The sequence below is a fragment of the Mesocricetus auratus genome, unplaced genomic scaffold (genome assembly GCF_017639785.1).
Source record: "Mesocricetus auratus isolate SY011 unplaced genomic scaffold, BCM_Maur_2.0 Super-Scaffold_100042, whole genome shotgun sequence".
NCBI lineage: Eukaryota > Metazoa > Chordata > Mammalia > Rodentia > Cricetidae > Mesocricetus > Mesocricetus auratus.
This window is the reverse complement of record NW_024429219.1, coordinates 10,243,102-10,263,313: the sequence shown is the minus strand read 5'-3', so window position 1 is coordinate 10,263,313 and position 20,212 is coordinate 10,243,102. Positions and strand designations below refer to the sequence as shown.

At 43.7% G+C, this 20,212-nt stretch overlaps 1 protein-coding gene across 1 annotated transcript; it reads right to left on the bottom strand.

Annotated features, from left to right (window-relative positions):
- Window positions 1–512: 512 nt before the first annotated feature.
- Window positions 513–9,536, bottom strand: LOC121135765 (PRAME family member 12-like). The gene is made up of 6 exons (XM_040734910.1): window positions 9,154–9,536; window positions 8,256–8,843; window positions 6,963–7,519; window positions 1,779–1,829; window positions 751–1,027; window positions 513–522 (listed from the first exon to the last, which is right to left on the bottom strand). Exons 1-6 carry the CDS (start codon window positions 9,534–9,536, stop codon window positions 513–515), a joined length of 1,866 nt encoding a protein of 621 aa, XP_040590844.1.
- Window positions 9,537–20,212: the final 10,676 nt, after the last annotated feature.

Sequence of the window (20,212 nt, the reverse complement as noted above, 5' to 3'; positions counted from 1 at the left end):
TATGTTGGCTTTCTCGAAATGTACTTGAGCCTTTAACTTCGTTAGGAGGTCTCGACCCAGGAGGGGGTATGGACAGTCAGGAACATGTAAAAAGGAGTGCATCACCTTACCGGTCGCTAGGTGGAGCTGGCGGTCCGTGGTCCATCGATACTGCTTCCCGCCGATGGCCCCCTTTGTCCCTCTCTCTACCTATCTTGTCTCTGCTCTGCGACTACTGTGGCCAACAGTTTAGTCATTTCTCTGTTACGCCTCTTGTCCCTCTCTCTACCTCTCTCTAATTTCCTGTCTCTGACATTCTGTCTCCATCTTTTCTCTCTCTCTTTTTTATTAAAAATGCGTTCTGCCTCCCTCAATACATCTGGTAGTGTATACCCCTGTCATATGGGGTATACATTCTGTAAGCTTCCTTAAGCCTTTCTAAAAAAATGCGGCTGGCGATTCCTCTGCCTTCTGAACTCTCTGTCTTACCTGGGCCAGATTTGTAGATTGCTTACCCGTCTCTCGGAGACTCGCTACAAGCAACTGGCAATAAAGACGGGGCGGTCAAGGGGAGAAAGCAGCAGCATCAATTTCATTTGGAAGCTGCATAGGTTGTCCATTTGCCCCAGGAACAATTTTACCGGGCTTCAAGAAGGATCCGCTGTAGTGAGAACCGATTCTAATAGATCAGTCAGTCTCACGGGGTCTGCTGAAAAGGAGGGGTTATTATTTTTCCAGTTATAAAGATCTGAGGCAGAGAACGGCCAGTACTGCAACTGGCCATCGGGGCCCCGTACGGGGAGGCAGGGCGGTTGACCGGAGCAGGCTGAGGCTGCGGCGCCGCCCGGAAGAGCCGGAGCAGCCGCCGGGGAGCGGGGCGAGGGCGTGGCGGCCGCTCTCTGTCCGTACCCAGTCCACCTCGGGCCGCAGCGGTGAGAGCGCCGAATCCTAACCACTAGACCACCAGGGAGGCAGACGAAGCTCCCCCTCGCATTGCCGCCGGTCGCGCCGTCATACTCAGGGCGCCCTTCCCGCAGCGGCCGGGACGCTGAACGCGAACCGGAAATGAGCCTCAGCCTGAGCGGTGCCTGCAGCTGCGGCAGCGGTGATGGGGGTTAGGGAAGAGGAGGGGGAGGGAGGGTCATAGACCAGCACTTCCCAGGTAACTACATAGGGTACTTGGTCCGGGTGGCCCTGGGGTCCAGAATCCATGACTTTCTCCTTCACCTGGAAGATAATTTGAGAGTTAAAGGTGCCACCTCGTGGCCAGCCAACATCCAAAGCTGGCCATTCAGAAGAGCAAAAGGTGATCCATTGCTTCTTGCGCGCATCGACAGACCGGTTGTGAGCGTATTTCTGGACCTGTTGCCAATGTGAAAGGGTCAGGCTAGGCGGAGTGGTAACTGTCTGGCCCATTTTCTCGAGAGCGATGACAAACGACACTAAGACGGACGAACAGATAAGAAACAAAAACAAACAGATTTTCGCTGCGCGGCTTTGACGAAAGTCAAAAGCAAATTCAGATCGGGGACGGGGGCCTTGTGCTCCCGTCCTCGTCCCCTACCAGGATGGAAAATCCCTCGGCCAGTGGGACTTCCCCAAACAGACGGGGCAGATTCCTAGGCATCTACCCCTAACCCAAATGAGTCCCTAAGAACTCCAAACGGGGCAGATTGACATCTACCCCAAACAAATGAGTACTCCAAATACAAACGGGGCAGATTGACATCCACCCCAAACAAATGAGTACTCCAAACGCTACCAGGACGTCTCCTGGAGCTGTGGTCGGGAGTACGAACCCGTCAGTTCCTCCTCGGTGGCCGCCAAATACAAATGTATACAGCTGTATACTACAAACGCAGGCACGAGAGAATAACAGGCATAGACAGACAGCAGACAACAGAAACAACAGAAATTTAGTCCGGACAATTCTTACCTCCCAGAAGTGGGTCGATGGTCCCTGGGCGGGGTCTCAGTTTCCCGGCCAACGCACCAAATGAAAGACCCCAAGCGGGGGACTTTCACGGGAGGGAGACCCGAACCCAAGGAGCAACGAGACCACAAGCTTGGATGCAACAGCAAGAGGCTTTATTGATAATACACGGGTACCCGGGGCATCTCAGTCTCGGGAACTGAGAGCCCCGAGCTGGGGACTCAGGGGTCCTTTTATAGCAAAAAGCGCAGTACAGAAGCGAGAAGCCTAGTTACGGGACCCTGATTGGGCTATGTAAATAAGGCCGGGGCTCAGAACGAGGGCAATTGAGGTTTCTCTCAGAACTCAAGTCTCGGCCTTGGCCCTATCTGAGGAACAATAGGTCTCTGTGCTTGCCCAATCTTGCTGGGCTGGCCATCTGGTCACAGAAGACATCCAAAGCCCATGTCCTTGGGCAGAGCTCCCTTCTGATAAAAAAATGACTATTCGGCTGAGCTGTGGGGGAAAGGAATTTTCCATAGGCCTCAGCCGCCTGTGCTGGGCCGGGGTCTTTCAGGTTATGCTTGCATCTGTAGTACCTGACCATTTTCCCAGCTTTTCTATTTCCAGCATTCCTTCAGACTGTGTTTTTTTAATTGTTTCTATTTCAGATTTGAGCACTTGCACTGTTTGAATTGTTTCTTGCACTTTTTGGTTTGTCTTTTCTTCCATTTTTTGAATTGTTTTTTCTTCCATCTCTTTAAGGGATTTTCTCATATCCTCTTTGAGGGCCTCTATCATTTTTATGAAGTTGTTTTTATGCCAGTCTCTTCTGGTTTATTTGTGTTGGGGTGTTCCAGCCTTCGTGCTTTTGGGTCTCAGTATTCTGGTGGTGTCCTTTTTCTGATGCTCCTGAACATCTTTGAACACAATCCCCTGAACAGCACTGCAGAAGGATGGACAGAGGAAAAGGCCAAGAAGAATGGATTTGAATGACAGTGAGACTCCAAAGGGTTTTACTCCAGACAGGGAGTTCTGGGGATTGAATTCACTGTTTATGCACCTGCAAAGACACAGGATTCTCCTGACCTTGAACCTAAGACCCATCTGAAGAGGACACTGACAGTAAGTGCACCCTCAGTATACTGCTCCAGGCTCTCAGGTTCTGAGTATTCTTTCTGGGTACCACATCGGAAAAACACTCATCAGTTACATTTACAAGTTAACTATTGCCTGGCTCAAATTATAATTTAGAAGCACACAATTGTAGTTCTATCTCCACAGACAACTGTGGCTCATTCCATAGTTCTCCATATCAAACTCAGTGCTTGTGGTCAGAACTTATTCCATACCATGTTGGTTCCAAAACATTGAATACCTTGTGAAGCCTTGTGCTCTGTGTCCTATTAATAGGAGACCACTCCCTAGGATGTCTGGACCTGTAAAGCTTTGAGACTGACTAGGTCAGTGTGATGGACAGAGGAAAATACCACAGACACAGGTGGACAAATTATGGAATGGAGTAGGATTGTGCTCTGAAGGAGACACACCAGCAACCCAGTACACTTATTGAATGCAATCAATAGCAGGGTACAGATACACACTGTAGGGGATCTCTGTGGGAAACAGATGAGAGTTTGCTAAACAAGCACAGAGACATTGCTGTGATCCCCAGAATTCCCTGTGGAAAAAGAAACTGAACCTTGAAAATTGTCCTGATAAACAGTGGGTTCAAAACCAGTCTGGGCCGGGCAGTGCTGGCGCACACCTTCAATCCCAGCACTCAGGAGGCAGAGGCAGGAAGATCTCTGTGAGTTCGAGGCCGGGCTGGACCGACAGCCTCCAAAATAATACAGAGAAACCCTGTCTCGTAAAACAAACAAACAAAAAAAAAACAGTCTGAACTGTATAGTGAGACCAGGTCTGAGAGAGAGAGAGAGACAGAGACAGACAGACAGACAGACAGACAGAGAGAGAGAGATACAGAGAGAGACAGAGACAGAGATAGAAAGATACAGAGAGACAGACAGAGAGACAGAGACAGGGACAGAGAGACTGAGAGACACACAGAGAGAGAGACAGACAGAGACAGATAGACAGAGGCACAGACAGAGGCACAGACAGAGAGAAGCATCTTCTGCCATCCACATTGTCACAATGTCACAGAAGGACCTACATCCAGACTCACATGCATGCCCTCAAAACATGCTGTGAAGCTTTAGTATCTTGAGTAAGGTGAGATGACAAAGATTGGGAGGAGCTTTCTGAAGTGGATGCTCACATTTGTCAAGAGTAGGGATGGAACCCTGTATTCCAAAGGAACTGAAAACTTCTTCCACATAGAAATAGTGGTGTGATCAATGTATTCCTTCATACATGGTAAGTATTAACCATTGAGTTGGAACCACAGTCCTTAACCACAAACATACAAAATCTTCTACCTTTAGCCTCTGCTCTGGAGGTCACACATGGGCATCATCAGTACATCTGCCATATGGTATTCAGGCTTTCATGGGTTAAATCCAATGGGTTTATCAGTCTCTAGAAGACCTTCATATTTAATTCTATGCATTTATTTATTTATTTTTGGTTTTTTCGAGACAGGGTTTCTCTGTGGCTTTGGAGGCTGTCCTGGAACTCACTCTGTAGACCAGGCTGGTCTCGAACTCACAGAGATCGGCCTGCCTCTGCCTCCCGAGTGCTGGGATTAAAGGCGTGCGCCACCAACGCCCGGCTTATTTATATTTTTAATACTTTAATTTTAATTATCATTCATTATGTATATTAAATGGCATGTGTGTGGTACATGTGTAGATGGAGATGACTGTGAGTGCTCCCAGAGACCAGAAATAAACTTCAGACCACCTGAAACAGTTCAAAGTGTTTCTGCCTGCTGAAATCAAACACTGGTTCCCAGAAAACTCAACAAGCACCCTTAAACTCTGAGCCATCTCTCCAAGAGATTCTCTCTAGCTTTCTGACTGGGGATACAAGAAATTGAGGTGTAGAAAATTTCCAAGAATTTACTCAGAATGGCTGAGATCAAAAACACCAATCACAGTTTATGCTGTAGAGGATGTAGAGAAAGGGGAACACTTGTCCATTGCTGGTGGGATTGCAAACTTGTACAGCCACTTTGGAAATCAGTATGGAGATTCCTCAGGAAAAAGTGAATCAGTCTACCACAAGACACAGCAATTCCACTCTTAAGCATATATCCAAAAGATGCCCTTTCACAAAACAGGAATGTCTATTCCACTATTTTCATAGCAGCATTATATGCAATAGCTAGATCCTGGAAGCAACCTAGATGCCCCACAACTGAAGAGTGGATAGAGAAAATGTGGTACATTTACACAGTGGAGTACTCATCAGCAGAAGAAAAATGGAATCTTGAAATTTGCATGCAAATGGATGGCTCTAGAAGAGACCATCCTGAGTGATGTAACCCAGTCACAAAAAGACAAACATGGTATGTTCTCATTCATATATGGATTTTGATATGGATCAGAGGAGTGTCAGCCTACAGTCCCAGTGCCAGTGAGTCTGGGAAACAGGGAGGTTACCAAGAGAGATGCATGATACCCCAGAGAAGTGTAATGAGCCAAGATCTCCTGAGAAGATTGGGAACATAGAGGAAGGGGAGAGGGAAGGAGGTAAAAGAGAGAGGAATAAGAGGGGAGAAGAAGGCATGGGGGAGCAGGAAGGTTGAGTTGAGGTAAGAATAGAGGAGAGCAGGATGAGAGACACCATAATAGATGGAGTCATTATAGGCTTGAGTAGACAGCTGACACTAGTGAGATCTCCAGGGATCTCCAAGAAAACACCATCTGGCAAACTAAGCAATATTAGAAAGACTACATTAATTGCCCCTCCTAGATAAGGTTGATGACTACCTTATACGCCATCCTAGAACCCTTCATCCAGTGACTATGGAAGCAAAGATAGATATTCACAGCTAAACACTGAAGCAAACTCCTGGAACCCAGTGATAGACATTGAGGAGTTATGAGCAAAGGAGTCAAGACCATGATGGTGAAGCCCACAAAGACAGCTGACTGGATAATGAGGAGCTCTTGAACCCCAGGATGATGGCTGAGAGGCCAACAGAGGCCTGATCCAGACCCTCTGAATGTAGTGACAATGAGGAGGCCTCAGAAATCTCTGGAACCTTGTGTAGTAGATCAGTGTTTACCATGGCGTATGAATGGACGTTGGGAGCCCATTCCACAGGGAGGGATGCTCTCCCAGCCTGGACACATCGGGAAGGGCCTAGATACTGCCCTGGACGAAATGACAGACTCTGGATATCCTACCAAGGAGGGCCTCACCCTCCATGGGGAACGATGTGGGGATTGTGTAGGGACCCGGGGAGGGGCTGGTGAATCGATAAGGGAGGAGGGATGGGAGAGGGAACTGGGATTGACATGTGAAACATGCATGTTTCTAATTTAAATAAAAACATGTATTGAGAGAAAAAGGAAAAGTGTTTTATTGAACTTATTTGAAACCGTAATGGTAAGGATGGTGGGGGAAATAATATCATGCTTACATCCCTCTTGAAATCATAGAGAGATCAAGCTGAATACTGTGAGTGTTATATGCTCAACACAAGTTCATCAGCTGACATTATTGTGCAAAAAAGTAATATATGTGCATGTATTACAAATCTTTAAGTTAGGTGGAAAAGGAAAATGCAGAGGCCAAAAAAATATAGAGAGATGGAACACACCTAATCCAGGCAATATGGTCTTTGTCCTATCCTCTGTCTTTATTCCATTCCCTGTGTCTATGGTCTCTCACAACCTGATCGTGCTGGAAGACAATCCCTACCATTCTCAAATCTCTCTTCTTATCTGAGTTTGGGAATGCACTGTTGGCCCACAGCAGATTTGTGTACCATTATTCTCCATGTCAAAGTTTCTCTCTCTCTTGTCTGAATCAATGAAATTATATTTTCAAATAAATCCAAAATCCCTTAAAAGACATGCTCTGTGTCTCTAATGAGTCACTTGATTCCTGGCTTTCATTTTCATAGCTCAGCAGTGGTCTGTCATCATTTATTCCCAACATGAACATAGGGAGACATCCTGTTCATAGACACAGAATTCCCGGCAACGTCGACATCTGTTACTGAAAAAATAGACCTTATTTGGCTCTCTTATACCTCTGAGTGTTTCCAAGAGCCCAGAACAATGTTGGGCAAATCTTTGTGGCAGAACATCAACATTGTCATCATAGACTTCAACAGGGGCAGGGTACATCTCCAGAGTCAGTTTTTTAAGGTTAGCAGTGTGCTGCAGCAGCTTCTTAAGACTGGATATAATCAGTAAGTTCCTCACAAAATTCACCTCAACCAGCTGGGAACACTGGCTCAGGGCAGGGAGGAAGTCACCGAGTTGGTAGTCCGTGAGCATACAACCCTTCAGTTTTAAAGTCCGCAATGTAGCTGTCAGTTTCTTTAGCAGTCTTCCTAGAAGTGCTTGACTTAAATCTGAAAAGGTGACACTACTAATTTCCAGATATGTGAGTTGAAGGACGCTTGGACACTGTGACAGATACCTCATGTCTGATTCTGATAGCGTGCAGTTTGTGATTGCAAGGGTCTGTAAGGGACTCTCCAAGTACCTGCAGAAAGGGAAAGGAGTTTATCTCATTAAGTCTAATAGTGGCTGAGAAAGGGGAGGACTTCAACACAGCAGGGGTTAGTTATTCCTAAGGTCATTCTGGGAGCATCCTGAAGTCCAAGCCAAGGATCTCCCTGATGGAGAATTACCAACGCATGCACCATTATTTTGACTGTTTCTGTCCCAATTTAGGTCCCTCTGCACTGTCCAGAACAAAACCTCATGGGATGGCAAATGGTATCAGAAGGAAACCTAGATGGACACCTAGCAGGAACATAGTGCGATACCTGTGTGTGCCAGCATTGGTCTCCATGATCCCCACCTTCTTAGCATAGACACTGTCCTGCTTGCAGGGCTTCCCTTTGGCCCTAATCACTACCAGTCATTTTCGTTTGACTAAGGCTATACCTGAGCTCAAAGAGCACCTGTCGCTTTGGGAAACAGAGACAGATGTAAACTGGGCACAAACTTCTGAGGACAGGGCTGACATGGGGCAACATGTGATTTAAAACCTCATCCCCTCTGCAGATCTGTTTTCCCCTCATCTGGGTCCCTAGCAAAGACCTTATCTAGATCATGGATACCAAAGGAACAGAAAGGCTACTAGATCAATCATCCTCAGGTCACATCAGTGCATACTTAGGGGTAACTGAGAAGCCCCAGGTGTTCACTGGTGTTTTACATAACAAGGAAAAGCTCCTCCCGGCCCTGCTGAGCAAGCTCTCCATCTTCCTCACCTGAGCACTTGGTCCAGTCTTTTATTCAGGAAGAAGAAACCATTCAAATAGAGATGCTGGAGCTTGTTGAGTTGGAAGAACTGTGAAATGATCTCTCTAAAACTCCATTCTCTCATCTCTCTGTTAGTAATCCATTCTACAGGAGTGAAGATTTCATTGACAAGGAGTTTCTGAAGGTTTCTCATCTGACCCAGGCCAGGGGCAAACATCGCAAGGGTTTTCAGGTCCCAGCGTGCATTCACTTCCAACTCCTGTATAGAGCTTGGCTCAAATACCTCCAGCAGCTTTAGGGGCTTATAGACAGGGAGGGCCCCAAACTCCAGCTTTTCACAGATAACCTGCAGCACATCTTTCCTCTGCTTAGCCCACCAGTGGAAATATTTTAGGGATTTACAGAGATACCTGGACTTGAGGGAAAGGTTCATCATCACAGTCACAGCCTGTTTTCCATGTTGTGTGTGTAGACTCACCACTGGTTGACTCTCACTAACGACATCTGGAGAGCACCCCCCATGCTCTGATCCAGCCCACACACTCCAGAAGTTATGCTGTGCATCCCGAAGATCTAGCACTTCTAGTTTGCAACTCCTGTTGGTCAAACGAGAGTGAATCAAATGCAAGAAATACCAATGTACTCTCTGCCTAAACCACACACATCAACTTCCCTTAAATCCATTCTTTAAACCAACCCTCTTAACAATTCTAGTGGCTGGGGAAAGAATAGCAGAGATACAGTCACTGTATGTGTCTGTGTCTATTAGCAGTGTTCTTCACATGTCATTTTTCATTTATGCACTTCTCTAAGAAAGCTCTGATTCAACTTGGACCACATTCTGAATTCTGTAGTCACCACTCACTACCCACACTCTTCCCTCCATGCTACCATTTTCTCACTTACCTCGGTCGATCCTTCTGCTTAATCAGCAGGTCAAGGCCATCCAGCACAGCCTTCAAAATCTCCAGTTCAGGAGTCTTCATCAGCGCTCCCACAGGAAGGCATCTGAAGGGCCAGGCTGCCACCATGGCCCTCAGGATATTTGTTTGTTTGCCATCGAAGGCCCCTTGAAATAGGGGTGGGAAGAGTTCCATGGGCAGGGTCTTCAGAGCCGAGATAGCCAAGGCTTCATCTTTCAGCAGACTTCTTATTGCCAACAGCTTGAGCGAGGATGGGGAGTTCATCCTGGCCTTAATATACACAGGCACTATAGAAAGATCCAGAGAATAAATCCTTTCTGTTATTCTGCCAATCCCATCCACTGCTCCCCTGAATCCTACTGACATAGACAATGAGAAAGTGGAGAATCAAATGAGAGACAGACTCTTTTGTTGGCAACCATCTTCAAATGTTTCTCATGATCCTCAAGAGCAAAGTTAAAGATCCCAAAGCCAATTGTGCTTGGCATTCAATCAAAGGTACTTGTTGGGAGAATACATGAAATGGATGGAGTCAGTATTATTTGTAAAACTTTAGAACCTGGAGTCAAGTGAGCCACAGACCCCTTTAGGAGTTTGATTACTGGGAGTTGTCTTCTTGATGCTTTCCTGAGATTCATGACCAACTGGTGTTCTGTGGAACTTCCTTCATCTGCAGTTAATAAGTCCATAGTCACTTTGAGTTGTTGGTCAGTGTTTGCTCAATGTGCCTTAGCTTGAGTATAGCAACCTCAACATTCAGTTAAAGGGCACAGAAGTTTAGCTCCAGGTTTCAGAACTCATAACAATAAGCTACATATGGAATTCTAGACTAGACTGGGATAAATGGAATTTTCAGCTTCAAAAGACCCACACCAAAGAAAACAACAAAATCAGGAATTATAAGATGAACTGAGAGACTGGTGACCCTGGGTATGATTGTGTGATGTGATGGGGATGAATGGCTTACCTGATCAGGACACACATAACAGGTGTTCAAATCCCAGCACATCCTGGTAGTTATTTTAGGATCCAACCACCAGTGCCTAAGTGACCCTGTTAACCCTTATATCCCTCTTTCCTGTCAAAACTTCCCTTCATAGTCTCACCTCTGAGGCAAAAGCTGCCATCTCATAGGATAACTGAGCATCTCCCAATCTAGTCCTACTTGGACTTTTACATCCATCTTTTGAGTGAATCAGATGTGGGAAAGCAGGAAAGCCCAGATGGTAGTCAAGTGCCCAAAGCCTCTATAACACTTCACAGCAATAGGATGTACTGTATTCCGTACAATGATATATTTTCAATTTTCATATAAATTCTCTCTATGTAACTCAAGCATACCTGAACTCATTATGCAACCTTAGCTGACCTGGAAGTCTCAGTAATCCTTCTGCCTGATTGTAGTGGTATGAAGTGTGTGTGACACCATTTTGACTTCATCTCAAATCAGGTAACAGAAAGAACTGAGACTACACTGACAGCAAAAACCCATTCCCCAAGTGACCTCAAAACACTAAGGATTTGTCTATGTATTGTTAATTAATTCATTAATTAATTAATGAATTAGATTGTTTGTATCTGCTTTACCTTTTATGGAATCCTTGCCTAGAAGTATAGAATCTACAGCCGGGTTACAGTAACCTTCCTATTTTTGTGGAAGAGGATATAAATAGGGCATGTTCAGGTCAATTGGATCTACTTTTGGGAAAGGGACCGAACTGAGATTCTGGTAAAGATTAGGTTGTCTTTGGTATTGATTTTTGAGGCAGTATTTCTCTGTGTAACAGCCCCACACTCCTGGAACTTGCTCTGCAGACCAGGCTGAAGTATACTCACAGAAATCTGCCTGCCTCAATCTTCTGAGTGCCTGGATTAATGGTATGTGTAGCATGATACGTAACAGACCCAGAGACAGATATTGGGGTTCAAGCTTAAGCTGAAGATCAGAGAAGCAAAGCAGACAAGCCACTAACACTTGCCTTTACCTCAGGCTGAAATGGCTGATCCTGTCTCCATGAGCTCTCACCAAGTTTCACGATGTCACTGGAAAATAATACAAAGACTGATTACTGGAAACCCTGCTTCTGCCATTTATGCCTCTCTAGTGTTGGGATTAGAGGCGTGGACTCTGTTACTCTGTCCTGGGATTAAAGGTGTGGCTCACCTAGTATGTTTGCTTTGCTATTTTGATCTGTAGTAGTTTAATAAATCATGAACAATATTTAACCACAGGTGTCTGCCACCACCATCTGGCTAAATTATGATTTGTTTTCTTTCTTTTTTGTTGGTATTTCTTTTAAGATAGGGTGTTTTTTGTATGTAACTTTGGAGCCTATCCTGACCTTGAATTCTCTGAGATCCCCCTGCCGTTTTCTCTCAAATGCTGGTATTAAAGGCATGCATTTCTACCACCCAGCTAAATTAGCTCTTCCTATATGTTTGTGTGCTATGCTGTGTACAGGATGATCTGTGGCCTCACTTGTGCTCCAGAACATAGTCAGCTTTGCCTAGATCTGGGAACAACCATTTCTGATGGCCCGGAATGGCCATTACTCAGCATTATGATAAAGAAGGAACATAGTCAACACCTGTGTGGAATTCAAAGGGAGCTCAAGGTCAGTATCAGTGATTTAGGAGAGATTGTGTTCCATGGGAAATCACCAAATGATCTGTGAGCCATGCATGGAGTCACTGGCCAGGAATGTACATAGAGCAGATCACATCTTTCGATACTGGAAATGCAATGCCCTGAGAGAGGGTTGAAGGCAAATGTCTGTAATCCGGAGCTCTGGGATAAAAGGCAAGAACCACCACACTGGACTTCCTTTGAGTATTTCTGAGACTTATCTATAATGGACAAGGCTGCTCTACAACTCCAGATCTTTCTGGTACTGTACAGATTCTTAGGCCCATTTTAGAATTCAGGAAAGAATCTGCTCTGTAATTGATATCATTAAAAATCCCTTCAATAAAGCTTCACTGTTTGCTGGGCGTTGGTGGCGCACACCTTTAATCCCAGCACTCGGGAGGCAGAGGCAGGCGGATCTCTGTGAGTTCGAGGCCAGGCTGGACCGACAGCCTCCAAAACAGAGAAACCCTGTCTCGTAAAAAAAAAAAAAAAAAAAAAAAAAGAAAAAGCTTCACTGTTTAATGTTTTGTTATTATTTGAATTATAATTTCCCTCAACTATAGTTTACAAGTTGTTCTGGGATACTACTTGTTTTCTGATAACCAAACCCATGACTAGCTGAACTGAGCACTATTCTTTAGGAATGTGGTTGCTTTGGCCTTGACTATTTGACTTTATATTTTCAGAGAATGACAACTAAAAAATGAAAGATCCACGAAGCACATAAGACACACCTGGGAAATAGAATTAAGGTCATGAGTATAGAAAATCACAGATCCAGGATTGACAGACAATCCAGCCTTGACAGACATTGTGTTTGCCTTAATTAGACAAAACAGACAGATAACCTGGGAGTGTAAATGCAGAACACTTGTACACTGGCCCCCAAACCCCACAACCAAACCACCTATATCAAGACATAACATATCTTATTTAATCCCCTAACCTGGACTTGCCTGAAGCACCCTACAGAGACTAGACTGTGCTGGAGTCCTCTTACACTGTCCATAAAGTCCTGTCACTACAGGAACTTGCAACAATGCCAGGTATAATATGCTGAACAAATGACCCAGATACAGATATTGGGGGGCAAACTAAAAGTTGAATTTCAGAAAAGCAAAGCAGTTGGCAACTAGCTCTTACCTCAGTCTCAAGCTGAAAGGACTGATCCACGCACAACCTCTTCACCAAACCTCAAGCTGCTGCCTCTCTTGCTTGCCTGATGAAAGAATTCCTGTCTTCAGTTGATACTGAATACTGAAGACCCTGCTTCTTTCTTATATGCCCCACTATTGCTCGGATTAAAGGTGTGTGATCTGTTATTCTTTTAGACTAATTCAATCTCATTTATCCCTGGGAGGCCTTGAACTCTAAGAAATCGTCTATCACTCAATCCTGAGTCATAGGATTAAAGGTGTGTGCCACCACCTTGTAGCTTCTGCTGCCGGGATTAAAGGTGTGAATCCCCACTGTCTAATCTCTATAGCTTGAGGTTGAATTTGTTTTCTGAATCCTCAGTCAAGATTTAATAAGTCATAAATAATGTATCAGTAAAGCCAGGCAACTGTGCACTGTTCAACAGTCAAATGCACTAGTCAGGTATAATAGCTAACACAGAGAACTCAAAGATAGGCAAGAGCATGGTAAAGAGGGGCTAGCCTGACCTACATAATGAGTTACATTCAGGAAGCATAGCCTTCCTTCCCTACAGCGAAAACCATCCTTCAAAAAGGAAATAAAACAAGTTGTGTTTGATAATGTTTGTCTTTAGCTACACCCAAACAAAGTGGTGCCTAGCCTACATTGCTGAACATCCAGACTGTGTCTGTATTGAGTAAGTGAACCAACACATGAAAGGTGCCTTCAGGATGTGTTAGAACCCTTTGACTGCAAAGAGAATTGTGAATTATGTTTCATCTAGGATGAACAGGCCAATAAATGACATTCCTTTGGTGGGAACAGGCAAAAGCCCCTTGTCTTAAGTGCTGCCATTTTGACTTCAGAATCCATTTTAACTATATTGTGAATAAATGTTCCCATTGCCCATCCTTAGGGAAGCTAGGGACCTACCAATAGCTGGCCTATACCTCCTAGACAAGAAAAACAGTCTCGCCATGCATCGTTATTTCTGTAAGTCATTATTGCTTTTCCTATCAAGAGTAAGAAGAAATGATTCTGATTAGCTCATTCTTTCTGTTGCTTGGAAATGATGGAACACATAGGGACACCTCTGTGATTGCTTGGTTTGATTTGGAACCTTCGGGCCACAACAGGTTGATGCATTGGCTGGGTCCGAATGTCCACCCATGGGGATTCCCAATTTAATATGGTAGCACCAGAGACTATCTGTCATCTGGTCCTGTGGAATAAAGCTAAGTTTTGTGTTGGGATTGCTCCAGTAAACAATTCCCCCTTTTTTATTTTCTAATGAGACACTCCTGTCTTAGGTCAAGTAGGGTCACCTTCCATCTTTGGGGGACCGGGCGACCCCTGTCTTAGGCAGGAGGTCTCTTCCCCACAGGTTGCCCATCATTAGAGAACCTCATCCTTGAAGGGGGAATTGTGGGAACAAGAGACCTTGGCAGGAGGCTCACTTCCCCATCAGCCTGATAGCAAACAGCTGTAACCAGTAGAAGACATGTTTACTAAAAACAATCTGGTGTCCGTAAAAACATGTTTACCAGAGCAATAAGTTCCTAAAGTTTTTGGAAGTTCTCGCCCATGGGAACACCCTGACCATGACCTTTCTGATGACTAACCAACTCTACCTGACCCCCATCCCTGCCTCTAGTGTCAGGGTATATAACCAGCCAGGGTAAGAATTAAGCAAGCCTTCTGTCACCACCGAATGGTCTCTGTGTCATCAATCCCAACACCCTCCTCAGATTCTGGGTACCAGGCTGCGCAGCAGGCACTGAAGTACAACCCATAACAAAGAAGGATTAGGACAGCAGGAATGTGGAGAGTTGGAGGCCATTTTGGGCAACATCAGGAGTGCCAGCCACCCTTGTGTTCATTGTGAAATACCATCTCAAGAAATGTATACTTGCAAAATTAACACCTGGGTGATTCTGTGTTGGATCAATGAGTGACTTCTTATTCATTTATTTATTCATTTGTTTGTTTGTTTACTAATGTATGTTTTTCAAAAAATGGTTTCTATGTCTAGTCCTTGCTGTCCTGCAAATCTCCCTGCTGACCAGGCTTATTTTGAACTCAGAGAACTGCCTGCCTCTCCTGCCCAAGCTCTGTCATCAAAGGCAAGTGCTACTACTGCTGCCTGGCTTCAGTGCATGATTTCTTTTTGGTTTTTTTTTTTTTTTTGGTTTTTCGAGACAGGGTTTCTCTGTGCAGCTTTGGAGGCTGTCCTGGAACTCACTCTGTAGACCAGGCTGGCCTGGAACTCACAGAGATCCACCTGCCTCTGCCTCCCGAGTGCTGGGATTAAAGGCATGCGCCACCAACTCCTGGCCAATTTCTTTTTTTTTTTTTTCAGACACTATTTGTCTGCATAGCTCTGGCTGTCCTGGAACTAACTTTGCAGACAAAGCTTGCCTCTATCAAACAGAGATAAGCCTGCCTCAGACTTCCTGAGTCTTGGGAATATAGAGTTATACCATTAACACCTGGCTCATTGAATGATTTACAAACAATTGTCTAACTTTTCTTGGTTTAGATCTGATCTTGTCCATCTAAATGGTCTAAATACTGAAAGGAGAGAGTGAGTGAAGATTCAATTATCAAATCAGATGGTAGACTTTGGCAGAGACAGTTTGTCTACAAATAAGGGGGTTCAGTGGAATGGTATATAAAGATTTAGAGCAATCAGGGAAACTCTCAGAGTCTTGGAGCCTGGAGTCACATCCTGCACCTGCCTGAATTTGGTGGTTTGTCACCTGATTCCAGCACAGGAAATCCCTCAGCTCCATAAGTACAGTATATATCATGCAGGTTAATCTAGCTTGTCCTCAATTCAAATGTATGTATTATTTTATGTATTCTTTTAGATTTAAGCATTCTTTTAGTTTGCTAGGTTGTGTTTTATTTTGTTTTTGATATAAATCTAAACAGAGATTCTCTTACTTCAACCACCTGAGGCCCGAATACCCAGAATACCGATGTATGTTCTCCTTTTTATGCCATACTTAATTAGTTCATCTGTGGTTTCTATTTCCTTGGTTAAGACAGTATCAGTAAGAAGACTAAGGTGTCCTTGAACTACAGGCTATTTGATTCAGAAGGATAAATATGAGTCACACAAATGCCTCAAAATTGCTTATCCTATGTCAATTTAAACCAGGCATACTTGTGCACTTTTAATCCTAGCACTAGGGAGGAAGAGGCAAGCTGTTGTCTGAGTGTCAGACCAGGCTAGTCTTCACAGTGAGCTCCAATCCAGGCAGTGGTGACACTCCCCTTTGTTCCTAACAAGTAGGAGACAGAATGTGTTGGATATCTGTGTATGACCACAGCCTGATTTACAGAGGAAGTTTGAAGAACTCCAGGGTTCACAGTGAGTTTCAAAATAGTTTGTATTAATCCATGTCTCAAAATACAAAACAAACCAAAATGAAACAAAAAAGGTTATTTCTATCTGGTGGTTGATACATGGGCTTTCCTCCTTTCTTTCTTTTTTTCTTTCTGTCTGCCTGTCTGTCTGTCTGTCTTTCTTTCTTTCTTTCTTTCTTTCTTTCTTTCTTTCTTTCTTTCTTTCTTTCTTTCTTTCTTTCTTAATAGAATGTTTCTTTAGGAAATAGCTCTGTCTGTCCAGAAACTTGCTGTGTAGATCATGTTGACCTAGAAATCACAGAGATGTGCCTGCCTCTGTATACCAAGTGCTGGAATTATAGGCTTGTCCCACCATCACCTAGCTATGGGCTCTTTCATCCTCGAGCCTAGAATGACCTCAAACTTACAAGAAGGACATGTATGCATAACTTTAGTGTCCAAATGAAATTGCTCCCCTGGTGTTCCATTATTTTCTCCAGATCTCAGGTAGGCTTTTCTAGTGCTCTAGAAGGAAACAGTTATGACATTGAACAAGTGAGTTTCCTGGGTCCAAGAGTAAATTGTCATCTCCAAGTAATAGTGTTCTTTTTAATTTCATTTTCATTTCTGTTTTTTTGCTGATCACATGGGGATCTCTTTTTGCCTTTTTGTTCCAGGCTCCTGTTTCCATAGCTTCACATGGTTACAGATGATGTCGTCAGCTACTTCTGATGGTTTGAGGAATCTGTTTATGTGATGATATATTATTTACAATTATTACAATTTAGTAAATCATGCCTGGGGATTTATAAAGCTACCAAAGGGAGGCACATACCTTTAATCCCAGGATCCAGAAATTATGAGATGTTGGTACATGTCTTTAATCCATGAGCTCTAGCTTAAGAGGTGGAAAGATCTCTATGAGTCTAAGGCCACACAGTTCTACACAAGAGTGAATCAGTCTAGCCGGGCTTTGGTGGCGCACGCCTTTAATCCCAGCACTCGGGAGGCAGAGGCAGGCGGATCTCTGTGAGTTCGAGGCCAGCCTAGTATACAGAGCGAGTTCCAGGACAGCCTCCAAAGCCACAGAGAAACGCCCGGCTCTTCCTAAACTCTTCTGACTGAATTTGAATCCCATTGTGTTGTGCTTTAATTCATTTTTCTATAGCTTGTATATGGTACTCTTATCAACCAACTCTTTTAGATATAAACCAAATAATATCAGCCATCCACAAATATTTTCAAAATGACAATATGTCCATCATGTATGACTGTGCTTCATTTAAATTTTTCATTTTTAACTTATGCATTGCATAGTCATACAGAGTCCTTAGTCTCTAGGGCGGAGACAGGGAGGGTAGAAGGAGTCTAGGGGTTATGGGATGGGGTAAGGGGATATGGATGGGGAGAATGGTGGTTGGGATGTATAATGAAATGAAATAAAAAACAGAAGGAAAATCAAGACCAGAAATGAAAATATGAAAGGAAAAGGAGAGTGTACCTAGACCCCTATGCCTTTGCTCTATGCTTTCATTTTGATCAGTCAACATTATGATCCATCTGAACATAGTGGATTGCAATTCTTAGGCAAGTTCTCAAACCTTCTTCACAGGAGAGACGGACTGCCATGTCCTCATTGCATTGAAAATTCTTTTCTTATGATACAATCAACAGCATAGCAGATGGATGGACAGTGACATAGGCAAGGAAAAAAGAAGTTGAATAACAGTAAGAGTCCAAGGTCTTTAAATATAGGCAGGGAGTTTGGGGATCAAATACACTGTTATTCTATTGCAAAGGCCTCAGGATTCTCCTGACATTGAACCTAGGATCAAACTAAAGAGGTCAGTGACTGAGAGTGCACCTAGAGTTGAAGGGTATGATTATTCTTTAATGGATAACATGGTGGAGAAACACTATTTATTACTTCCTCCAGGAGTTACATCTACAAGTTAAAATTGCCTGGCTCCAAATCACACACAATCATCTATCTATCTCCAGGGACAACTGTGCCTCATCCCATTTTAACCCTATCAAACTCAGTGCCACTGATCAGAATTTACTCCATACCACCTTGTTTCCAAAACATTGACCACCTTATGAAGCCATGTGCTCTGTGTGCTATTGATAAGTGAGCTGTCCTTAGGATATCAGGACCTGCACAGCTTTGAGACAGACTAGGTCACTGTGATGGACAGAGGAAAAAATCCACAGACATAGTTTTAGAAATGCTGGGATGAGGTAGACTATGTGCACTCTGAAGGAGACACACCAGCAACCCAGAAATACAGCACATTTATTACATGTAATCAATACAAGGGTACAGCTATTCATTGAAGTGGATCTCTGTGGGGAACAGATGAGAGTTTTCTACACAAGCAAAAAGACCTTACTGTGATCCCCAGAATGACCTGGGGAAAAAACAAACTAAACCTTGAAAATTATCCTGGTAAACATGGTGGGTTCAAAAACAGTTTGAACTGTACAGTGACAGACAGGTCTGAGAGACAGAGATAGATAGATAGATAGATAGATAGATAGATAGATAGATAGATAGAGAGAGAGAGAGAGAGAGAGAGAGAAAGAAGAATCATCTGACATTCACATTGTTACAATGACGCAGAATGATGTACATACACACTCACATGCACACTCATGATGAGAAATGAAAAAAAGGTGTGTCCTGAAAACACGGCTGTTAAACTTTAGTATCTTGCAGAAGGTAACATGACAAAGACCAGGAAGAGCTTTCTGTAGTGGATGCTGACATTTGTCAAGAGTATCTAAAAGAACCCTGCACCGAAATTACCTGAAGGTATCCTTCCACATGAAATAGAGATGGGATTCCTTCAAACACGGTAAATATAAACCGTTGAGTTGGTACCACAGCCTTTATGCACAAACATACATTATCCTCTACCTTATCCTCTACTGTATAGATCACGCATGGGCATCATCGTTACACCTGCAATTTGCTATTTCATACTTTGATGTGTTAAGTCCAGTGGATATATCAACCTTTCAGAGAGCATTCATATTTAATTCTATGAATTTATTTTCATTTTAATTTTAATTATCACTAATTATGTGTATTAAGGGGCATGTGTGCTGTTTGTGTGTAGGTGGAGATGATTGAAATTGCTCCCAGAGACCAGATATAAGCTTCAGATAACCTGAAACAGTTCAAAGTGTTTCTCCGTGCTGAAATCAAACACTGATCCCCAGAAGGAGCAGTAAGCACCCTTCCCCTCTGAGCCATCTCTCCAAGAGATTCTCTCTAGACTTCTGGAGGGGGCATATGCAGTTGAGGTGCAGAAAATCTCTAAGAGCAAGGCATGTGTGCCATTGTTTTCTCTGGAAGTTCTAGGGTAAAGAAGGCATAGAGACAAGTGGACCCAAGACTGTGCAAACACAGGAAGCATAATGAGCAAGTATGAGATTGTCAATAAACTGACTCAATGAATTAAAAGTCTGCAACATACTCTCTCATGCAAAAATGTTTTATTGAACTTATTGGAAACTCTAATGCTAAGGATGCTGGAGGAAATGACATCCAGTTTACATCCCTCTTGAAACCAGAAGAGAGTTCAGGCTGAATAATGAGAGCACTATATGCTCAACACCAGTTCATTCTTCAGTTGAGTTATTGTTCATAAAAGAAACATGTGAATATGTTGCAAATCTTTATGTAGGTGGACAAGGAAAAGATGGAGGCCAAACAAAGACAGAGATGGAAGGCACCTCGTCCAGTCCATTGTGCTGTTTGTCCTGTCCTCTGTTTTATTCCCTTCCCTGTTCTATGTTCGCTCTTAACCTGATTGTTCTGGGATGCAATGCCTATCATTTTCAAATATCTTTTCCTATCTGAGGTTGGGTCTTCACTGTTTGCCCTCAGCAGATAAGGTGCCACCGATTCTCAAGGTCA